The 25527-nt window shown below is 39.9% G+C and overlaps 1 protein-coding gene across 3 annotated transcripts in view; it reads right to left on the minus strand.

The window, feature by feature from the left end:
• DZANK1 (double zinc ribbon and ankyrin repeat domains 1) overlaps positions 1 to 25527 on the minus strand; it is a 72619-nt gene that overhangs the window by 12911 nt on the left and 34181 nt on the right. For all 3 annotated transcript variants that reach the window (XM_023582759.2, XM_071211570.1, XM_058287609.2), the window contains 8 exons: positions 22595 to 22687; positions 18787 to 18912; positions 17747 to 17911; positions 15885 to 16089; positions 7253 to 7356; positions 4332 to 4406; positions 2381 to 2477; positions 1864 to 1964 (listed from right to left, as the gene is read on the minus strand). In XM_023582759.2, the coding sequence (XP_023438527.2) occupies positions 1864 to 1964; positions 2381 to 2477; positions 4332 to 4406; positions 7253 to 7356; positions 15885 to 16089; positions 17747 to 17911; positions 18787 to 18912; positions 22595 to 22687 (966 nt within the window). The remainder of the gene's footprint in view (positions 1 to 1863; positions 1965 to 2380; positions 2478 to 4331; positions 4407 to 7252; positions 7357 to 15884; positions 16090 to 17746; positions 17912 to 18786; positions 18913 to 22594; positions 22688 to 25527) is intronic.

The raw sequence follows: 25527 nt of genomic DNA on the forward strand, positions 1-25527 counted from the left end.
AGCCCTCCCTGGCAACCTGGGAAGCCATGAGGCTGAGGACGTGGGTCAAGACCTCTGAGCCTCTCAGAGGAAGATGCAGGTTCCAGGCTGAGGCCTCCCTGCTTTAAGATGAGTGCCTTGGCATAAGGTGCTTTAATTAGCAAATTCCTGAAAGGGTTGAAGGAGGCCTCTCTACTGGATCCCAGTTCTTAGGGAAAAAATATGCTGGAATGGACTAGAATGTCAACTTCATGAATTCTGAGACCTTGATCTCTCCTGTTCATATTTTATTTCCAACACCTAGAACTCTGCCTAGTGTATATGTGTTCAAGAATAATCATTGAGTAAGTGACTGAATGTTAGAGTTCCTGATATTTATTCCCCAAATGCAAATGAGCAAATAAAGGCACATAGCAATGGGGAGATTCAGGATACATACACAGTAAGGAAGTAGAGTCTCTAAGTTTATGGAACTCAATACTTCTATCATACTCAATAATATTTCAAACTGGGGGAAGGAGGAGAGTACAGGAATCACAAGAGATAAAACTAAAACAATTCTGAGGTCTTCTACCTCAATTCATTGTTGTTTATTATGTGCAAAGTATGCGGTGGGGAAAAAACCCAAGATGGTAGAGTCCCTGCCTGCAGAGAAATCATGTTGCAAGTCGAAAGGCTGATATGTGTACCAGTAAGGAAACCTTGCGAGTCTGGCTTCACTGAAGGGGGAGGAAAAGAACTGACATGGTGCCCCTTCTCCCTCTCAGGCCTGAAGACCCAGGCTTTGGTCCTGTGCCTAATGGCATCTGTTCTCTAAAGAGCAGCCAAAGAGAAGCACCTGAAAGGCTAGATGGTGGGCTGAGCAAGGCTTCTGCTCTCCCTTCCTCCTAAACTCCCATTGCAATTATTCATGGTAATATATTTTAAAACAAAACTCTAAAAGGTGTGGGGAAATTCTTAAATGGTACCATCGGTGGAATCCCAAGAACATTGGAAATAGCTGAAATATGATTGACAGGGAAATCAAAGCAAGGGAAAACCAGCTGAAGATACTATATTTAGGTGTATTTTTCTTCAGGGGAAGCCTAGAGATGTCCAAAGTTAATCAACAAAGAGGGTGGATGTGGGGTAAGGCTAAATTCACGAGTATTATTAAAGGGCTTTATTGTTAATAGCAGAGATGGTCAGTTGCCTTCTTCTCTCCCATGCAAGAAGGGCAGGAGGCTTTTGCTCCCTGCTTTAAACCCTGATAACCATTTTCTGAACAGTACCTGATTTTCCTGACAATTTCTACCAGGAGCACTGGGGCCCAAGAAAGGAGGGCAGAGCCCAGACCTCCACAGCAGGCATAATGGAGGGTATGAAAGGCAAGGGAAGACAGAGAGCTTCCTGGGAATGAAATGCACTAGAGCATATGACACAACCACTGCCTCCACAGTAGCATTCTTACATTGGCAAGTTAGGGACCCAAGGCTGTCTCGCTGCGCTCTGCCCACAGTGCCCTCCAGCGGAGTCTACTCAGCCACATTCCCCATCCACCCAGATAGGTACTTCAGGTCCACTCATCTGTGCCAGACACCCATGCCTGGCACCAGTACTAACCAGACAACCAAGAAGTATCACCTATGTAAATCAAGCCAAAAATAAGAGAAGGAAAAGATGGACAGATGGAACTGACTCTAGAGGAAACAGAAGATGCAGAAAAGTGATGAGAATTTAAACATTATAATCTTGGGATATTTGAAAGGATTCTGCCTTCATAAAATAAAAATAGTTATGAAAAAGGAACAGAAAATAAGCAAGTATTCTATTTAAAAAAATGTCAAAAATAAAACTTTAAACAGGCTGAAGACAATAGTTACAAGGACCAAGGAGTATACATACTGTAAACTGCTTCTTCTTTTCTTGAAATTTTTTGGTCTTGAAATTCTTTATCCTCTTGACTTTTTCAGTGGTATCTGAGGCACTTTGGCTGTAGTCACTCACTGAAATGATGAAGAGTTAAAGACCAAAATGATGCCACCCCCCAACTCCCCACATGTAAAGAGCTCTGCTGTCAGATAACTCAAGAGGTCAGAAAGAAATTGAAAAAGCCTGGCAGGAAGTACTCCTGGAGCTACTGCCCTCAGTCTAGCACAGAAGATGGATGTGACAGAGGAGAGTAGAAGGGACTACAATTTTTAGGCCCAAAAGAGCACCCCCCAAATGGATCTTCCCAAGCCCTGTGAAGACTTCAGAAGTCTGACCCCTAACTTCAGTTATACCAGAGAAATAAAATGACTGGAGCACATAAGTAAGATATATGGTTGGACTGGCAAATTGTAAGAAATTCTCTGCTGCCTTTGCTAAATAAGTGTGCTCCTGGTCAACTGTTTTAAAATCACCAAAAGGTACAACTCACCCAAGCTGGACCTGCTGCCGAACAGCGCATTACTACCCTCGGTGACACTGCTCAGAAAGTGGTCACTGAAATTCACTGCCTTGTCCAGGTAGAGGTTCTGGCCAATGAAAAAATCCAAGCACCACAAATGATAAGGCTTCTGTGTCCTAACAGAAAAAACTACTGCCCGGCCAGTCTACTCCTGTTTTGTTAATGACTTCTTTATCTACCCAGACAGAGGAGCCTGAAACCTGGACATCCTTCCTGACCCCTCCCTCAACTTGCCATGATGTTTTGTCCATTTTGCCTTTTACACAGCAAAATGTCTGGTCCCTCTTCTCCATCACTTAGCCGTGACCCCTTTTCTCACACTGGGACCATCACAACAGCCTTCCGACAGGCTTCTGCTAGCCCACCTTCCAATGTGGCTGACCTAGGCACCTTTATGCAATTTAGAACTAACTGCGCCCTTCCCTTGTTAAAAACCCTTCAGTGTCTTAGAATTAGGGTGGCATGGTGGGGAAGCTTCAGGCTGCAGACTCTGAATCCTGGTTATGTCAGTAGCTTAGTGACTTTGGTAGAAGCCATTTGCTTAATCTCTCTGAGCCTCAGTTTCCTTACCTATAAACTGGAAATATGATCTACCTCAAAGGGATGTTGTGGAAGTAAAATGTGATAAAATGAGTGTCTATAAGATGAGGATAGATACGTGGGCCAGATATGGAATTCTGTATCCACCTGGACTGATTCCACAGCACAGCATCCTGCCCCACCCTCAGCTGGCTGCCCTGCTCTTATCTTAGGGAACCACCTGCTACTTCCTCAGTGCTGGAATATGCAGGCTAAGAAAAAAGACATACGAAACCTGGAGCTGTATCCTCCAGTTGAACGTGATAGCACGTTGTAGATGCTATTGGTCACCGGCCCAGTGCCCCCTTGCCAGCCAGGACACCTGTCCCAGCAGCTCCCAGTGTTGGCTGCAAAGAGCTCCCAGCTGATCTCCTTCTCCAGGGAAATGTCCCCAGTAGATGAGTGCTGTCTAGCCCTTGAAGTATGCCCTTTTCCCCTCTTGCCTCAAGTGAGGACAACTTTATGGTATGATTCACTCTCCATAACTCCCCATGGATCAGGCTAAAGTTATACTTCACTTATGACCACATCTTCACTCAGACCCATCCCCTACCTTTTCCTGCTTCTCTCACTCCCTTTCTCCTGAGAGTACCTCCCTCCCTCAGGCTCTGCTCTGGCCACATAACCTAAAACATAGCATTTAATGCTTCAATTAGCTTGAAAGCACTTTTGTGTGTGTCATCCCATTTGAAACTCCCAGCCTCCCACTGAGTTAGGCAGAACATTCTCATTTTAAGGATGCCCTTAGCACCTTGATGGGCACATAGTCAGGGCCTAATAAATGTTAGTTCCCCTCCTTTCCCTTGTTTTCTGTCAACTTCTCAACTATTAATTATTCTTTTGCATATTTTGACATCTTGTCCAGTGAAAGTATAGCTGTGAATATCAATGTTTGTCACATACTTACAGGCTCTGTGGCAACACCTCAGGCACTGTGTGAGAGCAAAGAATAAGGAAGACATGGCCACAAAGCTTGATTTATTTTAGATAGAGCAAATAGGCCAAAGAACATAACAACAAATAATTTTGTCATATTTTACCAAAATCAGCAGTATTACAGACATGCAATCAGACATCAGTGAGTCCTAATAAGGCTGAGAACTATAGGACCGAAAGGGTGAGTGATAATTTCTGTTCTTATATTATCTTTTTATGCTTCAAAGCTGGCTTCTCTGAGATTTAGCTCAATTATTTATCTAATTCTTTGAAATCACTTGCCTATAGTCAAGTTTCATAATATGTGAAACTTCTATGAATTAGATGGAAGCATTTCTGTAATTGTAAGCTACAATTTACTAGTTCAGTCAATTCTCAAATGAATAACTTTTAAGATTTTACTTACCTTGTTTGAGACTTGACTATAGTTCAGCCTGATGCTAACTTCACAACCATCTTCATGGACAGTAGCAGAGAGAAGCTTTTTAAAGAAATATATTAAAAACAATTAAAAACCATGGGTATAAGACTCTGATTAAGTAACAGCCTAGAAAATCTGAGATGTTAAACTCTAAACTTAATCATATACTTAATTAATACAAAGGCAGAAAAAGAAGAGTAAAAACTTGATAAGATAAATAGAAAACAAATAACAAAATAGCAGACCCAAATCTGGCCATATCAACATTTCCATTATTTATAAATGAGTTAAATTCTTCAAAGGACAAAGATAACCAGATTAGATAAGAAAGCAAGACTCAAATTCATGATTTTAAGAAGGGACACACATTAATCAAACCACATGGCTGGATATTGCCACCTTAGAAAAGGTATCCTGGCATGGCAATCAAGAGACAAGTATCAAGGGATAAGCATCACAGTTGAGTAGCTTCCTCTATATGTAGCAGGAATAATTTATGTTAAATCAAGTGTCAGCAAATACTGTTGGTATCTTTACCAAGACAGTAAATATTTCAGGTTTTGTGAGCCATAGGGGCTCTGTCACAAATACTCAATTTTGCCATTATAGCAAAAGAGCAGCCATGAATAATAAGTAAACAAATGTGGGTAACTGCAATCCAATAAAACTTTATTTACAAAATCAGATGGCAGGTCAGATTTTCTTTATGGGCCGTAATTTGCAGACCACTGGATTAGGCCAAAAGAGTTATAAGCCACCAAGATAGGTTATCAAAGGAAACTGAGCTATACTTGACAATGAGATAGTTTCAAAAGTTGGCCTATTTGGTGGCAGAGAAGTAGACAGGATGATTTTATAATATTCCCTCTAGTCTCATGACAAATAGAGGAGAAGGTCCTCTTAACAAAGTTGTCTGTTTACAAGGATGGTGTAGTGTCAGAGAAAAGGCATGGGGCTTGGGCTCTGGTTGATTTGGCTTCAAATCCAGAATTCCTTAAGACCCAGAAGTATAGCTGAGGACAATTCACCAAACATCTTTGAGCCTCAATTTTCCTGATGTCAAACAAGGTTTGTTCTGATTATCTATTGTATTTGTGGGGAAAAAAACTCCCCAAACTTAGTGGTATTAAATAGCAATCATTTTATTATGCTCATGAATATGGCAGATGTAGCAGTTTGATATAATTGATGAATTCCAAAAAGAAATATTGGATTATGCTTGTAATCTGATCTGTACCTGGGCATGACTGAGTTATGATTAGGGCATTGAGTCCCCACCCACCAAGGGGTGAGGACTCACAGATAAAAGGAATGGTGGAGAACAGAGTTGAGGGCTTTTAATGTTGGAGTTTTGATTTTGGAGTTTGATGCTGAAGATGTAAACTGGAGCCCTGGGAAATCAGAATGTGGAGGAAAGAGAAGTCAGCCCCAGGAAGGAAGGAACCTTGAACCCGGAGAAAAGCAAGCCCTGGGAATGTAGGAACTCAGGAAGCCTGAACCCTCGCAGGCGTCGGCAGCTATCTTGCTCCAAATAGACTTCGGTGAGGGAAGTAACTTATGCTTTATGGCCTGGTATCTGTAAGCTCCTACCCCAAATAAATATCCTTTATAAAAACCAACCAATTTCTGGTATTGTGCATCAGCACCCCTTTGGCTAATACAGCATAGAAGAATAGCTTGCTCTGCTCCACATATGAGGCCTCAGCTGGGAAGAATCAAGTAGATTTGGCTGGCTCCAAGTTTGGGGGCCGGGAATATCTAGTCTCATCACTCATACACCCAGCATCTGAGCTGGGATGCCTATAGGACTAGGATCATCTGAGGCTGCAGCCATTCCATGTTACTTGGACTTCTCACAGTAGTGTGACTGGGTTCCAAGAAGGGATGTCTCAAGAGACAGCATCTGGAGATGAGCATGCCAAGCAAAAAGAAGCTGCGTGGCCTCAAATGGCAAAGACTTGAAAGTCAAATAGCATCACTTCCACCATACTCTATTTTTCTTTTTTAAAGATTTATTATTTATTTATTTCTCTCCCCTTCCCCCCTCCCACCCCCCAGTTGTCTGCGCTCTGTGTCCATTTGCTGTGTGTTCTTCTGCATCCACTTGTATTCTTGTCAGCGGCACTGGGAATCTGTGTCTCTTTTTGTTGTGTCATCTTGATGTGTCAGTTCTCTGTGTGTGTGGTGCCATTCCTGGGCAGGCTGCACTTTTTTCGTGTGGGGCGGCCCTCCTTACGGGGCACACTCCTTGTGCATGGGACTCCCCTACGCGGGGGGGACACCCCTGTGTGGCACGGCACTCCTTGTGTGCATCAGCACTGAGCGTGGGCCAGCTCACCACACAGGTCAGGAGGCTCTGGGTTTGAACCCTGGACCTCCCATGTGGTAGGCGGATGCTCTATCAGTTGAACCAAATCCGCTTCCCCCACCATACTCTATTATTCAAACAGTCACAAGTCCACCCAGACTCAAAAGGAGGGAGCATAGACTCCACCTTTTGAAAGGATGAGTGTCAAAGGATTTGTGGCCATCTTCCTACCTCGTATGATGAGATACTGAATGCATTCTTCAAGTGTAAATATCATGATTAGTATATGATTTAAGCACACTGTTTGACTGCACTGAACGGTTTCTTTCAACTCTGACCTTTAGAATTTCTGTAGCACAGCTATGAAACCTTGCTGTTTTAGGTCAAGTGCCCCAGAAGCAGACCCTGAGACAAGATTCACATGCAAGGGATCTACTAAGGCAGTGTTCCCAGAGGAGATGAGTAAGGAAGTGTGGAAAGCAAGACAGAAAAGGGAAAGAAGCCAAGCAAGGGTGCAATTTCAGGCAAAGTCCCAGGGAGGGTAACTCTAAGCCTAATATCATGTCATGCTCAAGATATTATTTCAGAGGTTGCCCACCTTTCCCATCCTGGGTTCTGCAATTAAGGTCCGGAATTCAGGGTTGTTCTGAGCATAAGACCTCAGGTGAGCAGAGATGTGATCCAACTGTTTTCTCCAGTATCCTAACAGAAGAATGAAATCCAAATTTAGCCATATGGATAATTCTTCTGAGGTGGTTATTTTCCTTTGCCAAGCTTTGAGATTTTTTTTTTTTAAACTCAACTGTGTCCTGGCTAAGTTCCATGTTTATTATCAGCTTCTTTTTACACATGGTTAATCATACTATAATCATAGAATCTCAAAAGAAGATTTTATGAGATTGCCCCACATGGAGTTTTTTCTTCTTTTCTTTTTAAAGTCAACCATATTGACATAGAACTTACTTAATAAAATGCACCTATTTTAAATGTACAGTTTGAGCTTGGCAAATGTATACACCTGTCTAATACTATCCCAGCCAATATACAGAACATTTCCAGCCCTCAAATGCACAGGGTTTAAAACACATCTGAATTAGCTGCCACCATTTAAAACTTGGAAGATTTCACATGCAAATCTGGATTTCATGTTTCTCATGCACAGGTGGAAGATGTGGCAGGCTGGTCCTGACTTCCTGAATAGCCTCGGCACAGGGCACGGTACTCTAGTCGGCGGTGCGCCAACTTCCTGCCTTTATTTACCTGCTGTGTCCTGTGGCCATTTGAATCTGCAACCCTGCACTGAATTGTACCTCCATTTTACCAAGGAGAAAAATAGCCTGAGAGTAATCAGATGACTTTTCCATGGTTTAGAGGAAAGAGTACATGATCTGGAGTTTAGATAGAACTGCATTTTAAAAAATTGTAGTAACCTATACATAAAATTAGCCACTTTAACCATTTTTCAGTGTCCAACTAAGTGGCATTCCTTGAACAGTGTCACCATCCATTACTAAAACTTTTTCATCACCCCAAACAGAACTCTTAATCCATTAATGAATAACTCCCTTTTCCCCTCTTTTCTGTCTCTATGAATTTGCTCATTCTAGATATTTCATAAATGTTGAATCACACATTATCTGTCCTTTTGAGTATCGCTTATTTTACTTAGCATAATGTTTTCAGGGTTCTCCATGTTAGCATGTATCAGAACTTCATCCCTTTTTATGACTGAGTAGTAGTCCATTGTATGGACTGCTGAGGGACACTTGGATAATTTCCCCCTTTTGGGAATTTGTGAATAATGCTGCCATGAACATTGATGTACAAGTATCTGAGTCCCTGCTTTCAATTCTTTGGGTATACATCTAACAGTGTATTGCCAGATGTATTGGTTAATTCTATGTTTAACTTTCTGAGGAACCGCCAAACTGCTTTCCATAGTGACTGCACCATTTTAGAATCCTACCATCAATGCATGAGAGTTCTGATTTCTCCATACCCTCAACACTAATTTTCTGTTTTTAAAATACTAGACATCCTACTAGGTAGGAAGTGGTATCTCATTGTGGTTTTTATTGGAATATGCCTAATGGCTAATGATGTTGAGCATCTTTTCATGTACTTATTGGCCATTTGTATGTACCTTTGGAGAAATGTTCTTTGCCCATTTTTAAATTGAGCTGTTTGTCTTTTTTGTTGTTGAGCTGTGAAAGTTCTTTATATTCTGAATATTAAACCTTTATTGAATATTTGATTTCCAAATACTTTCTTCCATTTTGTAGACTGTCTTTTCACTTTCTGGATAATGTTCTTTAATGCACAAAAGTTTTTAATGTTGATAAAGTGCCATTTATCTATTTTTTCTTTTCTTGCTCATGCTTTTGGTGACATATCTAAGAACCCATCACCTAATAAAGGTTCTAAAGTTTCCCCATTTTCTTCTAAGAGTTTTATGGTTTTAGCTCAAGCCACTGATACATTTTGAGTTAATTTTTGTATATGGTGTGAGGTAAGGGTCCACTTCCATTCTTTTGCATATGGATATCCAGTTTTGCCAGTACCATTTGTTGGAAAGACTATTCTTTCCCCATTGATGGAAATCAATTGGCCATGTATGTGTGGGTTTATTTCTGAACTCTCAGTTCTATTCCATCGGTCTATGTCTAACTATCCCTATGTCAGTACCACCCTATATTGATTACTGTAACTTTATAATAAATTTTGAAATTGGGAGATGTAAGTCCTTAAACTTTGTTCATTTTCAAGATGGTTTTGGTTATTTGGGACCACTTGTCATTCCATATGAATTGGATGATTGGCTTTTCCATTTCTGAAAAAAAAAGCCGCTGAAATTTTGATCAAGATTGCATCTTTAAAAAAAAAAAAGATTGCACCTTAAATCACTTTGGGAAGAATATATAAACCTTTGGAGAGTACTGATTTATTAACAATAGTAAGTCTTCAAATCCATGATCATGGTATGTCTTTCCACTTATTTAGGTCATCTTTAATTTCTTTCAGCAATCTTTGTAGTTTGTCTTTTACATCCTCTATGGACAAGGAAAGGTTATCCCACAGGGGCAGTGGGAAACAAAGAATAAAGTTGCATTTCAAGTTGTGCTTATTCAATGCACCAGGTACACACATATTTGATGGGAAAGTGAGAAAATAGACACCTGCCTTGGGTTGGTGAATAGCAATAACTGCCACAGATAAAGTCTATTTTGCTTACAGTGCCTGCTCCCATATGTAGGATGCTTAGTAATGTGCTGAATGGAAAAAGAAACTAATGGAATGTACATACAACTGTTCCACAGCATCCTTTGGAAGCATCTTTTTAAAACTTGCTTTTGCTTATAAAGTCCTTCTGAATTTGCTCTCTAAAAAGACAAAACATACTGGTTTAAAGATATTGTGGCTTCAACATTATGTCCACTTTTACATACTTTCCTCATGCCTTTTCCCTTTAAGAGCCTTATTCCCCATCTCTATTTCTTGAGTTTGTTTCAATAAAATTGAAGAATGTCTTCAAGAGCTCATGTGCTATAGCCACTAAAAAAGGTGAGTTGCATCTCTAAAACAGGATATTTAAGGAATAATGTCTCATCCAATATTCAGGTCCATGTGCTATTTGAGGGCATTGATTTCTGTTACTGCTTATTGCTCCAAGTGAATGTTATGTAATTCTCATGATTTGTATATATGTATTTGTTTCAGATGAAATTTATAGAGTTCTTACTATGTGCAAAGCAATTCAAGTGCATCCTCTTTTGTATTCCTAGCAACCTGATGATATAGGTATGATCATCTCAAGGGGTGGTGCCAACCTCTAAGATTAAAAATGAGGCAAGGATGTCTGTCTCCTATTACACACTGTACTGGAAGTCCTAGCAAGTACAATAAGATAAGAAAAAGAAATAAAATTCATCCAGGTTGGGAAAGAAAAACTAAAACAGTTTTTACCTACAGATAACAAGATTGTTCATGTAAAAAATCCTATATACTCTACTTTAAAAGCTACTAGAATAGATGATTTTATCAGGGTTTTATGGTACAAAATCAATATACAGAAATCAATTGTATTTCTATATACTAGCAACAAATAGTAAGAATTTAAAATTTTAAAAACACCATTTACAATGACTTCAAAATATATTAAATTCTTAGCAATAACTGGCCAAGTATGTACAAGACTAGTACACTGAAAACTACAAAATGTTGCTAAGAGATATTAAAGATGACCTAAATAAATGGAAGGATATACTGTGTTCATGTATTGAAAGATTCAGTATTGTTAAGATGGCAATTCTCCCCAAATTGATTTATAGATTCAATGTAATCCCAGTCAAAATTCCATAAGTTGTTTTAGTAGAAACTAACAGGCTGATTTGAAAATTTATATGGAAAGACACAAGATCTAGAAATAGGCAAAACAACATTGAAAAGGAAAACATAATTGGAAGATGTATATTATTGGATTTCAAGACTTATTAGAAAGTTACAGTAGCCAAGAAATGTGGTATTGGCATAAAGATAGACAAATAGATGAATGGAACAGAATAGCGAGACTAGAAATAAAGCCACACATATATGGTCAACTAATTTTGCTAAAGCTGCTCAAGCAGATACTATAAAATGGATTGGCTTTTAACAATGAGAATTCATTAGCTTATAAGGTTACACTTTTGAGGCTGAGAAAAATGTCCAAATCAAGGCATCATCAAGTTGATGCTTTCTTCCCAAAGACCAGCTGAAAGTGATACTTTCTTCCCAAAGACCAGCTGTCAGCAATTCTGGACTCCTCTGTCACTTGGCAAGGCATGTGTCTGTTGGCAATGTCTACTGGTCTCTTTCTTCTTTTCTGGGTTTTGTTGCTTTCAGTTTCTTGCTTCCATGGCTTTCTCACCCATTGTCTGAAGTTCATTCTCTTATAAAGGACTTCAGTAAGGGAAATAAGACCCACCCTGGGAAGCAGATGTGGCTCAACTGATAAAGCGTCTGCCTACCATATAGGAGGTCCAGGGTTCAAACCCAGGGCCTCCTGGCCCGTGTGGTGAGCTGGCCCATCCACAGTGCTGCCGCGCTCAAGGAGTGCCATGCCACGCAGGGGTGTCCCCTGTGTAGGGGAGCCCCACATGCAAGGAGTGTGCACCACAAGGAGAGCCACTCTGTGCAAAAAAAGCGCAGCCCACCCAGGAGTGGTGCCATACACATGGAGAGCTGATGGACACAGCCAGATGATGCAACAAAAAGAGACACAGATTCCTGGTGCTACTGAAATGCAAGCAGACACAGAAGAACACACAGTGAATGGATACAAGAGAGCAGACAATGGGGTGGGGGCAGAGGGAAGGGAGAGAAATAAATAAAATATATCTTAAAAAAAAAAAAAGACCCACCCTGGTGAGGTGGGTCACATCTTAAATTAAGATACTACTCACCAAAAGAGCCTATTTACAATGGGTCCACCACATAGGAATGGATTAACTTTAAGAACATACTTTTCTGAGTACATACAGCTTCAAACCATCACAGAATTGCTAAGACAATTCAATGGCAAAAGAATAATCTTCCAGCACAACTGGTGCTGGAACAGTGAATCAGCCACATGCAGAAAAATGAACCTCAACCTTTACCCTACTAAATTACTAAATTTACTAAATTTACTTAATTACTTACTAAACTAAAATTAACTTAATTAATTAAATATGTAGCAGACTAAATCTAAGAGCCAAAATTAAAGCATTTCTGCAGAAAAACAAAGGATAAAATCTTAGTGACCTTAGATTTGGCATAGATTTCTTAAATAAGTCACAGAACACAGGAAGTATAAAAGAAAAATATTAATAAATTGGACTTCATCAAAATAAAAAATTTTTGCTTTTCAAAAGACACCTTTAAGAAAAAGGCAAAAACTGGAGACTGGGAGAAAAATATTTGAAAAACATATAAATGAAAAAGGATTTGCATATGGGATATGTGGAGAGCTCTTACAAAGTCAAAAATAAGATGACAAACACAATTAAAAAATGGGAGGAGCAAATGTAGCTCAAGCAGTTGAGAACCTGCTTCCCACATGGAAGGTCCTGGGTTCAGTCCCCAGTGCCTCCAAAAAAAAAAAAAAAAAAAGGGTAAAAGATTTGGACAGTTACCAAAGAAGATATATGGATGGCAAATAAGAACAAGAAAAGAATCTCAGCATCACGTAACATTAGGGAAATGAAGATTAAAACCACAATGAGATACTACTTTACATCCCTTAGAGTAGCTAAATTTAAAGACTGCCCACACCAAGTACGAGAGGATATGGGGCATAGGTATTCTCATGCACTGAGAATGTTGTGGCAATGTAAAATGGGACAACCACTTTGGACAAGTTTGGCAGTTTCTTGAAAAGATGTGCATACACCTGCCATAGGACCTAGCCATTCCACTCTGGGTATTTACCCAAGACAATTGAAAACATGTTTCCACACAAAGACTGGACATTGATGTTCATAGCAGCTTATATTTGGAGGAAACAACCCAAATGGCCATCAACAGGTCAATGGATATACAAATTGTGGTATATCCATATAATAGTATACACTCCAACAAAACAAGGGACTGAACCGCTGATAGATGTAACACCACAGCTGATTCTCAAAATGTGTCCCTCAGATCATTGTCAATACTGTAAAGAAAGGATTAAGTTTAATTTTCACATAAAGGTGAAGGCAGAGCTGGCTCTGCAGTTGGAGGAGGAAGGGAAAGGGGTTCTAGTGGCTTTGGCACCAAGATTTGAAAAGTGGTGCCAACGCGAGGGCAGGGCCAAAGCAAGGGCAGGGTCGATGGTGAAAAGCAGCGCTGAGCTTGATAAGTGGTGCCAGCAGTAAAAGCGGCACTAAGCCTGCTGAGCCCACCGGAATGTAGGGAACCGGGAGCAGCGACTCAGAGCAGGAAGCTGTGTAAGTTAGACTTCTCAGATATGCTGTAAGCCCTGAAGTACCCAATCAATGGGGAACAGGGGAGGTACCTGCGTGTTAGGTGTTTCTTGCTGTTTGGTGCCCTGGCCATTTTATCCAGGTTGTGCACCCATTCTTGCAAGATTGTTAATAAAATTCTTTTCTCCTCCACACTCAGGTGAGCTTTTGTTCTCTTACAGGTGTAGCTTTCTTTCTAACAATATCATCACTCAGCAATCTGTTAGAAATCCAGAGTCTCAAATCCCACCCCACACCTGCTAAACCAGAATCTGAATTTAAATGAGATTTCAGGTGAGTTTGTACACATTAAAGGCTTGGAAGCATTTGTTTCATATATTTCTTTTTTCTTTTTTTTTTACCTGTATTTATTTACTTATTTTTAAAAAGATTTATTTATTTATTTCTCTCCCCTTCCCCCCTTCAGTTGTCTGCTCTCTGTGTCTATTCGCTGTGTGTTCTTCTGCTTCTATCCTTATCAGCGGCACCAGGAATCTGTGTTTCTTTTTGTTACATCATCTGGTTGTGTCAGCTCTCCATGTGTGTGGCACCATTCCTGGGCAGGCTGCACTTTCTTTCGCGCTGGACGGCTCTCCTTACAGGGTGCTCCCCTATGCGGGGGACACCCCTGCGCGCCGCAGCACTCCTTGCGCACATCAGCACTGTGCATGGGCCAGCTCCACACGGGTCAAGGAGGCCCGGGGTTTGAACCGCGGACCTCCCATGTGGTGGGCGGACGCCCTATCCATTGGGCCAAGTCCGCTTCCCTTATATATTTCTATTATTATATATTAGCTGTTTATCATATTATGTCTAAGAAGAATCCAACAATTATAATTAAGCCTGAAGAGTTCTGATCCCAGAGTGGTTAAATGACTTTCCTCCTGTCATCAAATTGAGATATGGCAGTGCAGCTATAGATAGTCTTAGTAGTATGCCTCTAGCCTTTTAAAAAATAGCTTCATATATTGTTGTTATTGTTGTTATTTACAGCAGCCACACCACTCTCTCAAGTGCTTATTTTGTGCCAGACACTTTACATATATTATTGTTTATAATTCTCCTAATAATCACTTAAGATAGGTATTGATTACCCCTTTAATCAGGGAAATCACGTGACTTGCCCAAGGACAGCGGTCGGACTCCGAGGCCCACACCCTTAACATGTGGTCCCTTCAGCATAAACCCACTGCCTCAGCAAGACAGTTCATGTCTCCTTGGCTATTAAACAACTCAACCATGTATGTAATCACAGTAACCATTATCTCCTAGTATAACAAGATCAAAATGCCTATCTTTTAATTACAAATGAAGTCTAATCTTTTAAAAAGTGTGTGTGTGTGCGGGGGGGAATCCCTGAAATTATCAGTTCCCTGAGTCTGCTGTAACTTAAGAGACCCAACAATTACTCCATGAGATATGATGAGAGTGTTCAGCTTTCAGGATTTTGCCTCCTTGGTTTTTAAAAGCAGAGTTACCGTTCTGGCCTTTCTGTATTTGATTTTGACTTGAACAGGAAAAGCTAAGTTTGGGACTAAATTGTTCTTGGCACTTAGTGATGCCTGTCTGGTTATTCACAGATCGGTACACCCGCCCATAAAAGCAGGTTTCTGAATCTGCTCTGATGCAAGTTTGGCACTTGTTACCTTTGGGAAATGGGGGGAAGAAATAATGATGCATTAAGAGATAATGGGGGAAGCAGACTGGGCTCCTGTCTACCATATAATAGGTCCCTGGTTTGGTTCCCAGTACCTCCTAAAGAAGAAGAGCAAGACAGCAAGCTGAGAGATGGGCTAGCATTGCAAGGTAATGCAACAAGATGACATAACAAGAGATACAAGAAGAAAAACATAATGAGAGACATGACAAAGCAGGGAAGGAAGGTGGCTCAAGTGATTAGGTGCCTCCCTCCCACATAGAAGGTCCCAGGTTTGGTTCCCTGGTGCCTCCTAAAGAAACAAGGAAGACGAACAGACACAGCAAGTGCAAACAACGAGGGGGTGGGTTTTTAACCTTAAAAAAAAAAGAGAGATAATGGCAGACAGCAATATTGGCAGCAGACTAACAACATTTCTACCGTAACACAAGAAATCCATCTATGCTATCTGATTTACAAACCAGATGATGGGCTATGGGTTAAAATCAGAGTACTGAAAGCTTAAAGAAGAGCTATTTTTATACAGAAAATTAGAAGAAAAAAAGGAAGACTTTATCTGAAAGAAAAAGTGACCTCTCTCTGACCACAAGAAAGTGAGTCTTTCCCCTCACCTCTTCCTGGGCTGATGGCTGTGAGGGGAGGCTTAAGGTCACTCCTTTTCCCCTGCCTCTGCTTTTGAGATGCCATTTCCAGTTCCTTCCTTGCTAGGAGCTTGCCAGAGGGGTAGAACAGGCCAACAGTCTGTGTGCCTATATCCTTCATTCCAGCATCAGATTTGGCCAAAGGACCACTTAGGGACTGCCATGCAGACCGAGGCTGAGTGAGTCAGAAAACAAAGAATTAGAATATAGTTGAAACAATCCTCCATTTTGCTTATAGAAAAACAATTCTAATCAGAATTGTTACAGGAAACTGCTACATTGAATGAAAAGGAGTTTCTGAGCCCTTGCCACATTTTCCTTGCTCTTGCCTTCCCCACCAACTCCCGGCCTGATCCATGAAGCCAGCCCTTGGCCATTTACTTTATCAAATTCAACAAATTAGATGATGTTCCCTGTCCTGACTCAGGCCCCTCTGCTCTACCGCCCCATGGAGCAGAGGCTTCATTACCCTTCCAGACTCATCTACCAAATACCAACATTTTCCCTGAAGCACTCTCCAACGTCTGGACCTGGGCACCTGCCACATAAGGTCACCACATAAGGTGTTGCAGGTTGTGACTGCATAGGGCATCACATTTTTTTTCCAAGAGGAAGCATGGATTGAACCCATGACCTCGTATATGGGAAGCAGGTGTTCAACCACAAGCTACATCCACTCCCCGCTGAGAGTTGGGTTTTGCATTTGCTTATTTTGTTTTCAGGAGATACTGGGGATTGAACCCAGCCCCTTGTACATGGAAAACAGGCACTCAATCACTTGAGCTTCATCTGCTCCCAGGGCACCACATCGTAAGGGGCACTGTTCACGTTGTAGATATCATATATTTGCAAACTTATTAGGACCATTTTTCAGTAGATGGAAGAAAAAAACCTTTCCAGTGAAATTAATTTATTAAAATTGATTTCCAACAGAGTCAATGTCTTGAGGAAAGAGCATCTTTGTCTATTTGCACAAAGGTACCATATGGGCTAATGACAGTCCCAGGATTTATAAATCTTTCAATCTCGGTTGAGAAGGCCATGAACTTTCTAAAAATGTCTGCAAAATGCTAAGAGCATATGAATTTTCTCTAATCATTATCAACCTTCAAATTGTTATGAAGAAGCAATAAGAAACCTAGGGGAGTGGGTATAGCTCAGTGGTTGCCTGCTTCACATGTACAAGGTCCTGGGTTCAATCTCTGATACCTCTTTTTAAAAAAATGAAGAAGAAACCTAAAATGTCTTTATCTAGCTTAGAAAATTTCATCAAATGGTAACATTTTATGCTAACAAGAAGCCAGTTAGATGTTAATGTGCTTCTAAAAATAACCTTGTGAGATTTTCCTCAAACTACTATTATAAGTAGCAAAAGCAATCTTATATGATAGATATAAGTCTTTCTAAAATATAAAAAAGTGGGAGGGGGAGGTTTTGATATGCTACATGACAAATTCAAGATAAGAGAAACTATATTCTATTCCATATATTATAAATCCACATCTCCCTAGTGGCATATTTTTCATTGCCTTGCAAATGGACTTAGACCTCAGTCTATTACAGATAAATGCATATTCAGATCTTTGATTTCTGAGGAAATAATCTGGGTGTTTAAAACCTAAATTGAGTGTTTGTTTGGAAAATATTTCTAAAAATAATAATAAAAGCAAAATTGATTGTGTTTATTTTCACACCAAAAGTGGAAGTTCTAAATGTTTGGCCTGGATTTTCCCATGGAAACCCAAGTCCTGAGCTGATCCACATGGCAGAGTGTATCAGTTCAGGTCACATCCTCTTCCAGGGCACCAATTCTTCCTCAGTGGAGACCTCACCTCAGAGAAAGGGCAAGGTTCTCCAGCAGCTAGAGCCCTGCTGTTGTCCAAGGTTAGTCTTGCCAGGGAGTCCACATAAATACCACAGGAGCCACAGAATCGGGCAGACCGGTAATTGCTGGCTCCACATTTAGGGCAAACAGAGCAGCAAGCAGGAGTGCTAGGCTAGAGGACAAAAAATGTTTTATATGTTCATGAATAATAATAATTTCCCCATATAATTTATTACTTTACCAGATTATCCCTAACCACCAAAATAACATATGTCCATGCCTTCTAACCCAGCAATTCCACCTTCTAGAATTGATCCTATAGGTGGACAGGTACACAAAGAAGTATAGTCAAAGCTATTCCCTGTGACATTGTATTTAGAAGGAATAACTTGGGGCAAAAAACCTAAATGTCCAGCAATAGGAGATGACCTAATTTATCATAGTACATTCAGACAATGGAACATTCAAACAATGGAACATTATGAAGCCACTAAAGAAATGAAATTTCTAACAAGATATATTGCTACGTGAAAAGAATTAGACCAATGTTGAGATTAAGCTATGCTAGAAAAATGCGATCAGTTTACTTATAAATGCATTGATTATTTGAAAAAACACTGCAGAAAGTGCTTCTGGAAAGGGGATCTATGGGACTAGAATGAGGAAAGAGACTAACCTTCACTACAAGCCCTGAATTTATGTATTGTTTGCATGCAATATTTACTCTGATAAATAAATACATAATTTTGAGTATTTCTTTTAAAAGGTAGGTAAACAGAGCATGCATTAAAAGAAGAAATGCAAATAGCGAATAAACGGGTGAAAAAGGTCAACCTCAAAGAAATACAAATCAAAGTAGCAATGAAAGACCATTCTCAAGGTAAGAGGATTTAATGAGCTCTGTCTCCAGATTCTTAGGTAAATTAATGTCTCTACCGAAAATCCCAAGTGATTTCCACAAGCCCACCAAAGAAGTGGACCCTGTATCTCTCTAGCATAGTGGTGAGAGGTACCTGGACCAAGGAAGCTTAGTTTTAAGATACCCACCGCGGTTCCACACCAGTCACAGAAGCAAGCCTCCGGCCGATTCTGCTGACCACATTTGGAGCACATTTGAAAGGTCTCCCCTTTCTGAGTGGATGAAGAAGGGGCTTTATCTCCACTGCACCTTGACTAGTGAACAAAACAGCATTTACAGGCAGGATGAGTACTCTATTTTCCAAACCCCCTCGCAATGCACTTTAAAAGAAAAAAAGACTCCAAATAAAAGCAAGCCCTGGCATGCAGTATTTTTTGCCCAAAAGGGTAAGATTATGATGGGCTTCATCAATTAATAAATTAGATTAAATCAGTCCTTCACACACTTTGATATTCCTCAGCATCTTGAACACTAAAGGAAGCAAGGGTCCTATTGATTTAATAAAAATATTAACTAATAAAAAGGATGTAAAGAGCGCTGAGCTACCTAAGGCTTATCTTCTTTCTCTTAGGGTTCTGGTTCCTCTATGGAAATGTGAGTTTATTTTCTATTCCTGACACATGAAAATAACTTTTATTTTGGGGAGGGAGCTAAAATTTCCAAGACTTTGTCAGGCAGACCTGGAGTTCAATCTTTGCTCATGTCACTTATTCACTGATGGCTAATAAGAGAGTTTCTCATCTCTCCTGATAAAGGGAGTTCTTCTGTTTGAAGGGAAATTATACCAAAGAGAAACTCAGATCCTCAGAAAATAATGAAGAAGTATCAGAAATGGTAAGTAACTGTACAAATGCAAGTACAAAATGCATTTATACAGTTTTTTGGTTTTTTTCTCTTCATTTCCTTATAAACCATACAACTGTTTAAAGCAGAAATTATAGCATTGTCTTGTTGAGTTTGTAATGTATATAAGGTGTAAATACATATAACAACTACAACATAAAGGATGGGTGAGAGGGTATAAGCCGATATGGTTGCAAGATGTTCATATTTTACCTAGTGTGATACAGTAATAACTAAATGGACTGTAAAAGTTAAAGATGTATATTGAAAGCACTAGGACAACCACTAAAATAATGCAAAGAAGTACAGCTAAAAAGTCAATAGGAAAGTAAAATGGAATTCTAAAAGGTACTGAATAGGAAGCAGCTGTGGCTCAATAAGTTGGGCTCCTGTCTACCATATGGGAGGCCCTGAGTTTGTATCCCAGGGACTCCTTGTGAAGGCTGCAGAGCACTGCCCAGCCTACAAGTGCCGTAGAGAGCTGACTCAGCAAGGTCAACTTGCAACAAAAAAGGCAGACAAGCAAAAACACAGAAGAGTGCACAGTGAATGAACACGGAGAGCAGAAAGCAAGCAAACCACAAGGGGGGAGGGGAAATTAAAAAATAAATAAATACAGGCACAGAAAAATGCACAGCAAATGGACACAGAGAGCAGACAGCATGCAAAAAGCCACAAGGTGGATAAAAAAAAAGTATGTGAATACCCCAGAAAGGCAGGAAAGGAGAACGAGAGGAAACACAATAGATATGAAAAGTATAAACTGAATATTAAAATGGTAGATCAAAATTCAGCCTTATCGGCAGCCAACTCAATGGGAGAAAATATTTGGAAATCACATATCTGATAAGGGTTTAATATCCATGATATATAAAGAGATTCTACAACTCAACAATAAAAAGACAAATGACCCAATTAAAAAGGGGGCAAAATAAACAGTTGTCCAAAGAAGAAATACAAATGGCAAAAAAAAAAAAGCACACATAAAAAATGTTCAATATCACTAGTGATTAGGGAAATGCAAATCAAAAAAGCTACAATGAAATACCATTTTGTACCTATTAGAATGGCCGTTCTCAAAAAGAAGGAAAACTACAAGTGTTAGAGAGGATGTGGAGAGATAGGAAGGCTTATTCACTGTTGGTGGGAATGCTGAATGGTAAAGCCATTGTGGAGGACTGTTTGGCAGGTCCTAAGGAAGTTGAATATAGACTCGCCATGCGACCTGGCAATACCACTGCTAGGTATTTACCCAGAAGAACTGAGAGCAGTGACACAAACAGACATCTGCACACCAACATTCATAATGGTGTTTTTTACAATTGCCAAAAGATGGAAACAACCCATGTATTCATCAACCGATGAATGGATAAACAAACTGTGGTATATACACATGACGGAATATTATGCAGCTGTAAGAAGAAATGAAGTCGTGAAACATGACAATATGGGTGAATCTGGAGGACAATCTACTGAGTGAAGCAAGCCAGACATAAAATGATAAATAATATATGATTGTGCTATTATGAACTAAATATATTGTATAAACTCATGGAGTTAGTACTTAGAATATCCATCACCAGAAAAGACAGTGAGGGTAAAGAATGGAAAGCTGAGGGTTAATGTGTGCAGAATTGATAAAAAGGTTGTTTGTAGATCTTTGGAAATGAATAGAAATGGTAAAAGCATATCATAGTATTTGTAACTAGCAGAGCTATTATATGGTTATGACAGTGGTTGAAAGGGAAAGTCTAAGGACATATATATTACTAGAAGAAAAGCAAAAAAATGTAACATAGCAAAACTTCATGTGAAATATGAAGGTGAGTAATATTGCATATATAAGACTGTTTTTACAAAATATAAATACAAATAAACAAGAGAAACAGAAACAGAATAGCAACTATGTATGATAGGAGAAGCACAGAGAGATTGAGAGGTGATGAGTTTCTCTTTGGTTCTGTTTTTTGTTTATTATTATTATTGGCATAATGAAAATACTCTACTAATGATTGAAGTTATAAATGCAAGACTATGTGATTATATCAAATACCATTGGCTTTACACTTTGGATGGATTTATGCTTTATTAATATGTATCAATAAACTTGGTTTGCTAAAAATTTCAGTCTTATCAATAACATTAAACTTTGATGGACTAAATACCCTAAAGATGGAGATTGTCAGAATGGATTTTTAAAAAGCTATATGCAAACAATAGACAAGATCCGACTATATAGGTCAAAAGTAAACATATAGAAAAAAATATATCATGTAAAAGATAAGACTGGAGTGCCTATATCAATATCAGATAAAATAGATTTCAGGAAGAAAGTATTACCAGAGATAAAGAAGGACATTGAATAATAATCAAAGTTTGTCCAGTTTTCCAAGAAATCATTCAAAGATGAGGACAACCCCCTGCAACAGCCCCAAATATATATAATGGCCCCAGAGAAGCAAGTTTCTTTTTCTTCTACACTGGTTACTAAACGCCAACTTCTTTCTGACAATGTTAACTCAGGACAAGGGTAACCTGGAAGTTACTATAAGAGCCTCCTCTTCATCAGAAACATTTTATAAACATAAAATAGATCATCTGAAGTTTAGCTTCTAAAATGAACCCAGGTACTGTATTTAAATTGCATGTACTCCCATTCCTTCATTTCAACATTTAAGATAGGCTGGCAGGAAACCCAAGTAACGGTGGCCACCCATGTTCTCAACTTCAAAAAGCAGCATGACACAGCTCCCAAAGACTTGCTGACTGTAAGTGAAATGTGAATGGCCCACTTAGCCACTGGCTACTGCCAGCCCCCATGCAGAGTCCCTGGACAAATATGTAAGGACTTGCGGATTTTACTAAACCCCCTTGAAATTAAGACTTCGAAAACATTTTGTATGGATGAATATATAAGGTCCTTCTCTACATATGGAAATGTTGCCTTCATTTGCCATGAGAAGTGTTGTTGTTTTTTTGTCTCTCTCCACCTTCCCACTCTTTCCTTCCACCCCAGATAATAATTCTTTCTGTTTATTGTCCTTAACATTGAATATTTAGGAGCCATTAAATATAGGAACGGAGTCAGCCTACCTCTTGTGATGAAGGCAGGGCCGCCTCACAGGTGACACAGTGACTCAGGTGAGCAGGATTCCCTGTGCCGCAGCCTGGGCAGAATACCTTCTCCTTGAAAATAGAGGAAGAAATACAAGTTCTCCTGAGCAAATCACTGAGCGAAGAAATCCTGTCTTTCCAGCCAACTGGCCAGCTACAGACCTTATTATAAGACCCAGACCCTGAAATATTGGGTTTGGTTTAGAATTACAAAAAAAAAAATAGTGTCATACAAATGAACATAGCTTTCGAAATAAAACTGAAACAAACTGAGAAAGAGTATTCATTTTGGCCTTGGGAAGGCAAATTGAAAATGTTATACTGATGATGTGTGAGTTGTGTTTTTTCTCCACCAATGTAGAAAACTTGATAATCAATAGGCCTCTTCATTTCATGGTTTGAACAGTTCAAAGAAGGGGCCAAGACCAGCAAAAGCTTATCTATGTGTTTACAAGTAACCCAGTTCTTGGACTGGGGTTTCTCTCCCATGGGACTCTATGTTAATTGTGATTTCAAGTTTGCTCTGTAGTTTCTCATGCAGAAAAAAGACTGCTTCAAAAAGGAAAGGTAAGTGCAATTTTCTGAGTCAGGAACCTGAAATTAAGTTCCAGTACAGAAAAAGGGAAAAAAAAGAAGTGATGGTTAAATAGTCTAACTAGACTTCAGCTATCAGGGGTTTGCTAACATCTGTTTTGTCCCTGGACTATTTTGTATTATCAGGACACTATCATTTCCCATTGTTGATGGCCAGTGATATACAAATGTTCCTTTCCACTCCAACAACTAGGTTTCCTGAAACTGAGGAGGGTTGTGAAGCTGATGCAGATAAAGAGGATGATCAAGAAAAAGAAAGTTCTACTCCTAGGGTTTTAGTGCCAGTGTCACTAGGCAGCCCTATGAAGTCTCTCTAACCTTTCTAGATCTGGTTAACTCCAGTTTAGTAGAAGTTCTTCCTAGGACCCCGAGCCAAATGAGGAAATTGAATTTCCCAGCCAGAGCACTCGTCAAGTGCAGAGAGGGACTGACTGCTATTCAAAATGGCAGAAATCACAGTCTTGTTCTCCACTAGTGTCTCCTGACACACCCTGGTTCCAGCATTCCTCAGTGAATGGAACATGATCTGCAGTTGGAAGGGCTTTTCTATAAGATTTAGGGCTGCAATCTTCCTGAAGACATTGCCTCAAAAAAGATCTAGTGAAACCCATGGAGAAGTGAAACAAATTTCCTATCCCTGAGTTTAAAAAAAATACTGGAAGAGAAGACTGTAGACCCACTAAAACTGCTGATTTAGCAAGTCCAATAGCTTATGTATCCAGACTCACTTCCAGACCTGATCTTACAGGGGCCACAATCCAAAACTAGCATCATAGCTTTGCTCAATCCTAAATCTGCTCAATCCCGACCACTTCCCTGCCTTACTAGACCTTTTTTAAAACCATCCAGCTCTAGCACTAAACTGCCATAAATACTTTTCACTGCCTTCTCCCTTCCAAAATACTCCTAAGATTATCAAAGGAGTGGGTTACCATACTGTTGTAAGTCTAATAATAATAAACCTGGCACAGCCATTGGGGTTACATGCTGGGAGATATGGAACCCCAAACCTGTCTTTCTTGATCAACAGCTTTTTCTAGTGGTCTTTGAGATGCTTTGGGCACCTTGTCAGGCCTGATTCCTTCTAGAATTTACCATGACCCACAGTTAGAAATAATTTGATATCATAATCTACTACACACACTTATATATTCAAATGCCTGTATATATGAATATATATGCACATATACACATATATACATATATACCTGAAATGAAAGTTTCATGAGAAAATACTTGCCCCTGCTCTGTATGAGGCCCTCTATTTCCCATCTTGTAGAAATGCTATCATAACCCTTAAATTTATTTTATGAGTCTATAGTGGATCTCTATCTGTTCTGAGGGTCAGTGCCACACAGAGAATGATCTTGGACTTAGGTCACCATTAGAGTGCCTCAGAAAGAATACTAACCACCTATGAAGAGGATTTCTTTAAAAAAACCAATACCCCTTTGTGATAGGCTATTGTGTCAACTCGGTCAGGTAATTGTGCCCAGTTGTTTGGTCAAGCAAGCACTGGGCTAACTGTAATACAAGGGCATTTATGGACTTTAGTCACCATTGACTTTATTGCAGTGGTAAATAGCTGGTTATAATTACATCAATCAGGGAGATTGCCATCAGCAATGAGTGATGCTTAACCTAATCAGTTGAATCCCTTAAAAGGTGAAATGATTCCAGCATTGAGAGAGAATTTCCCACTCATCTTTGGACAGCCAACATCTCCCAGAACTCATCAAGAACCTTCACTGAGGAAAGCGGATGTGACTCAACTGATAAGAGTGTCCGCCTACCATGTGGAAGGTCCAGGATTGAACCCAGGGCCTCCTGGCCCATGTGGTGAGCTGGGTCACATGCAGCGCTGCCACGCGCAAGGAGTGCCGTGCCAGGCAGGGGTGTCCCCTGCATAGGGGAGCCCCACACGCAAGGAGTGTGCCCTGCATTGAGTTGTCCCTCATGAAAAATAAAGTGCAGTCTGCCCAGGAGTGGTGCCGCACACACGGAGAGCTGACAGAGCGGTGGGGGGTATATGGGGACCTCATATTTTTTTAATGTAATATTAAAAATATAAATAAAGACAAAAAAAAAAGAGACACAGATTCCTGGAGCCACCGAGAATGCAAGTGGACACAGAACACACAGCGAATGGACACAAAGAGCAGACAACCGTGGGGGGAAAGGGAGAGAAATAAAACAAACAAACAAAAACAATGGCTTCCCTTAAAAAAAAAAAACAAAAACCTTCACTGGACTTTCACTGGAGCCCCTGGTTGCAGCCTGCCTGTGGAACCTGGACTTGTGCATCCCCCAGTCATGTG

The sequence above is a fragment of the Dasypus novemcinctus genome, chromosome 24 (genome assembly GCF_030445035.2).
Source record: "Dasypus novemcinctus isolate mDasNov1 chromosome 24, mDasNov1.1.hap2, whole genome shotgun sequence".
Lineage (NCBI taxonomy): Eukaryota > Metazoa > Chordata > Mammalia > Cingulata > Dasypodidae > Dasypus > Dasypus novemcinctus.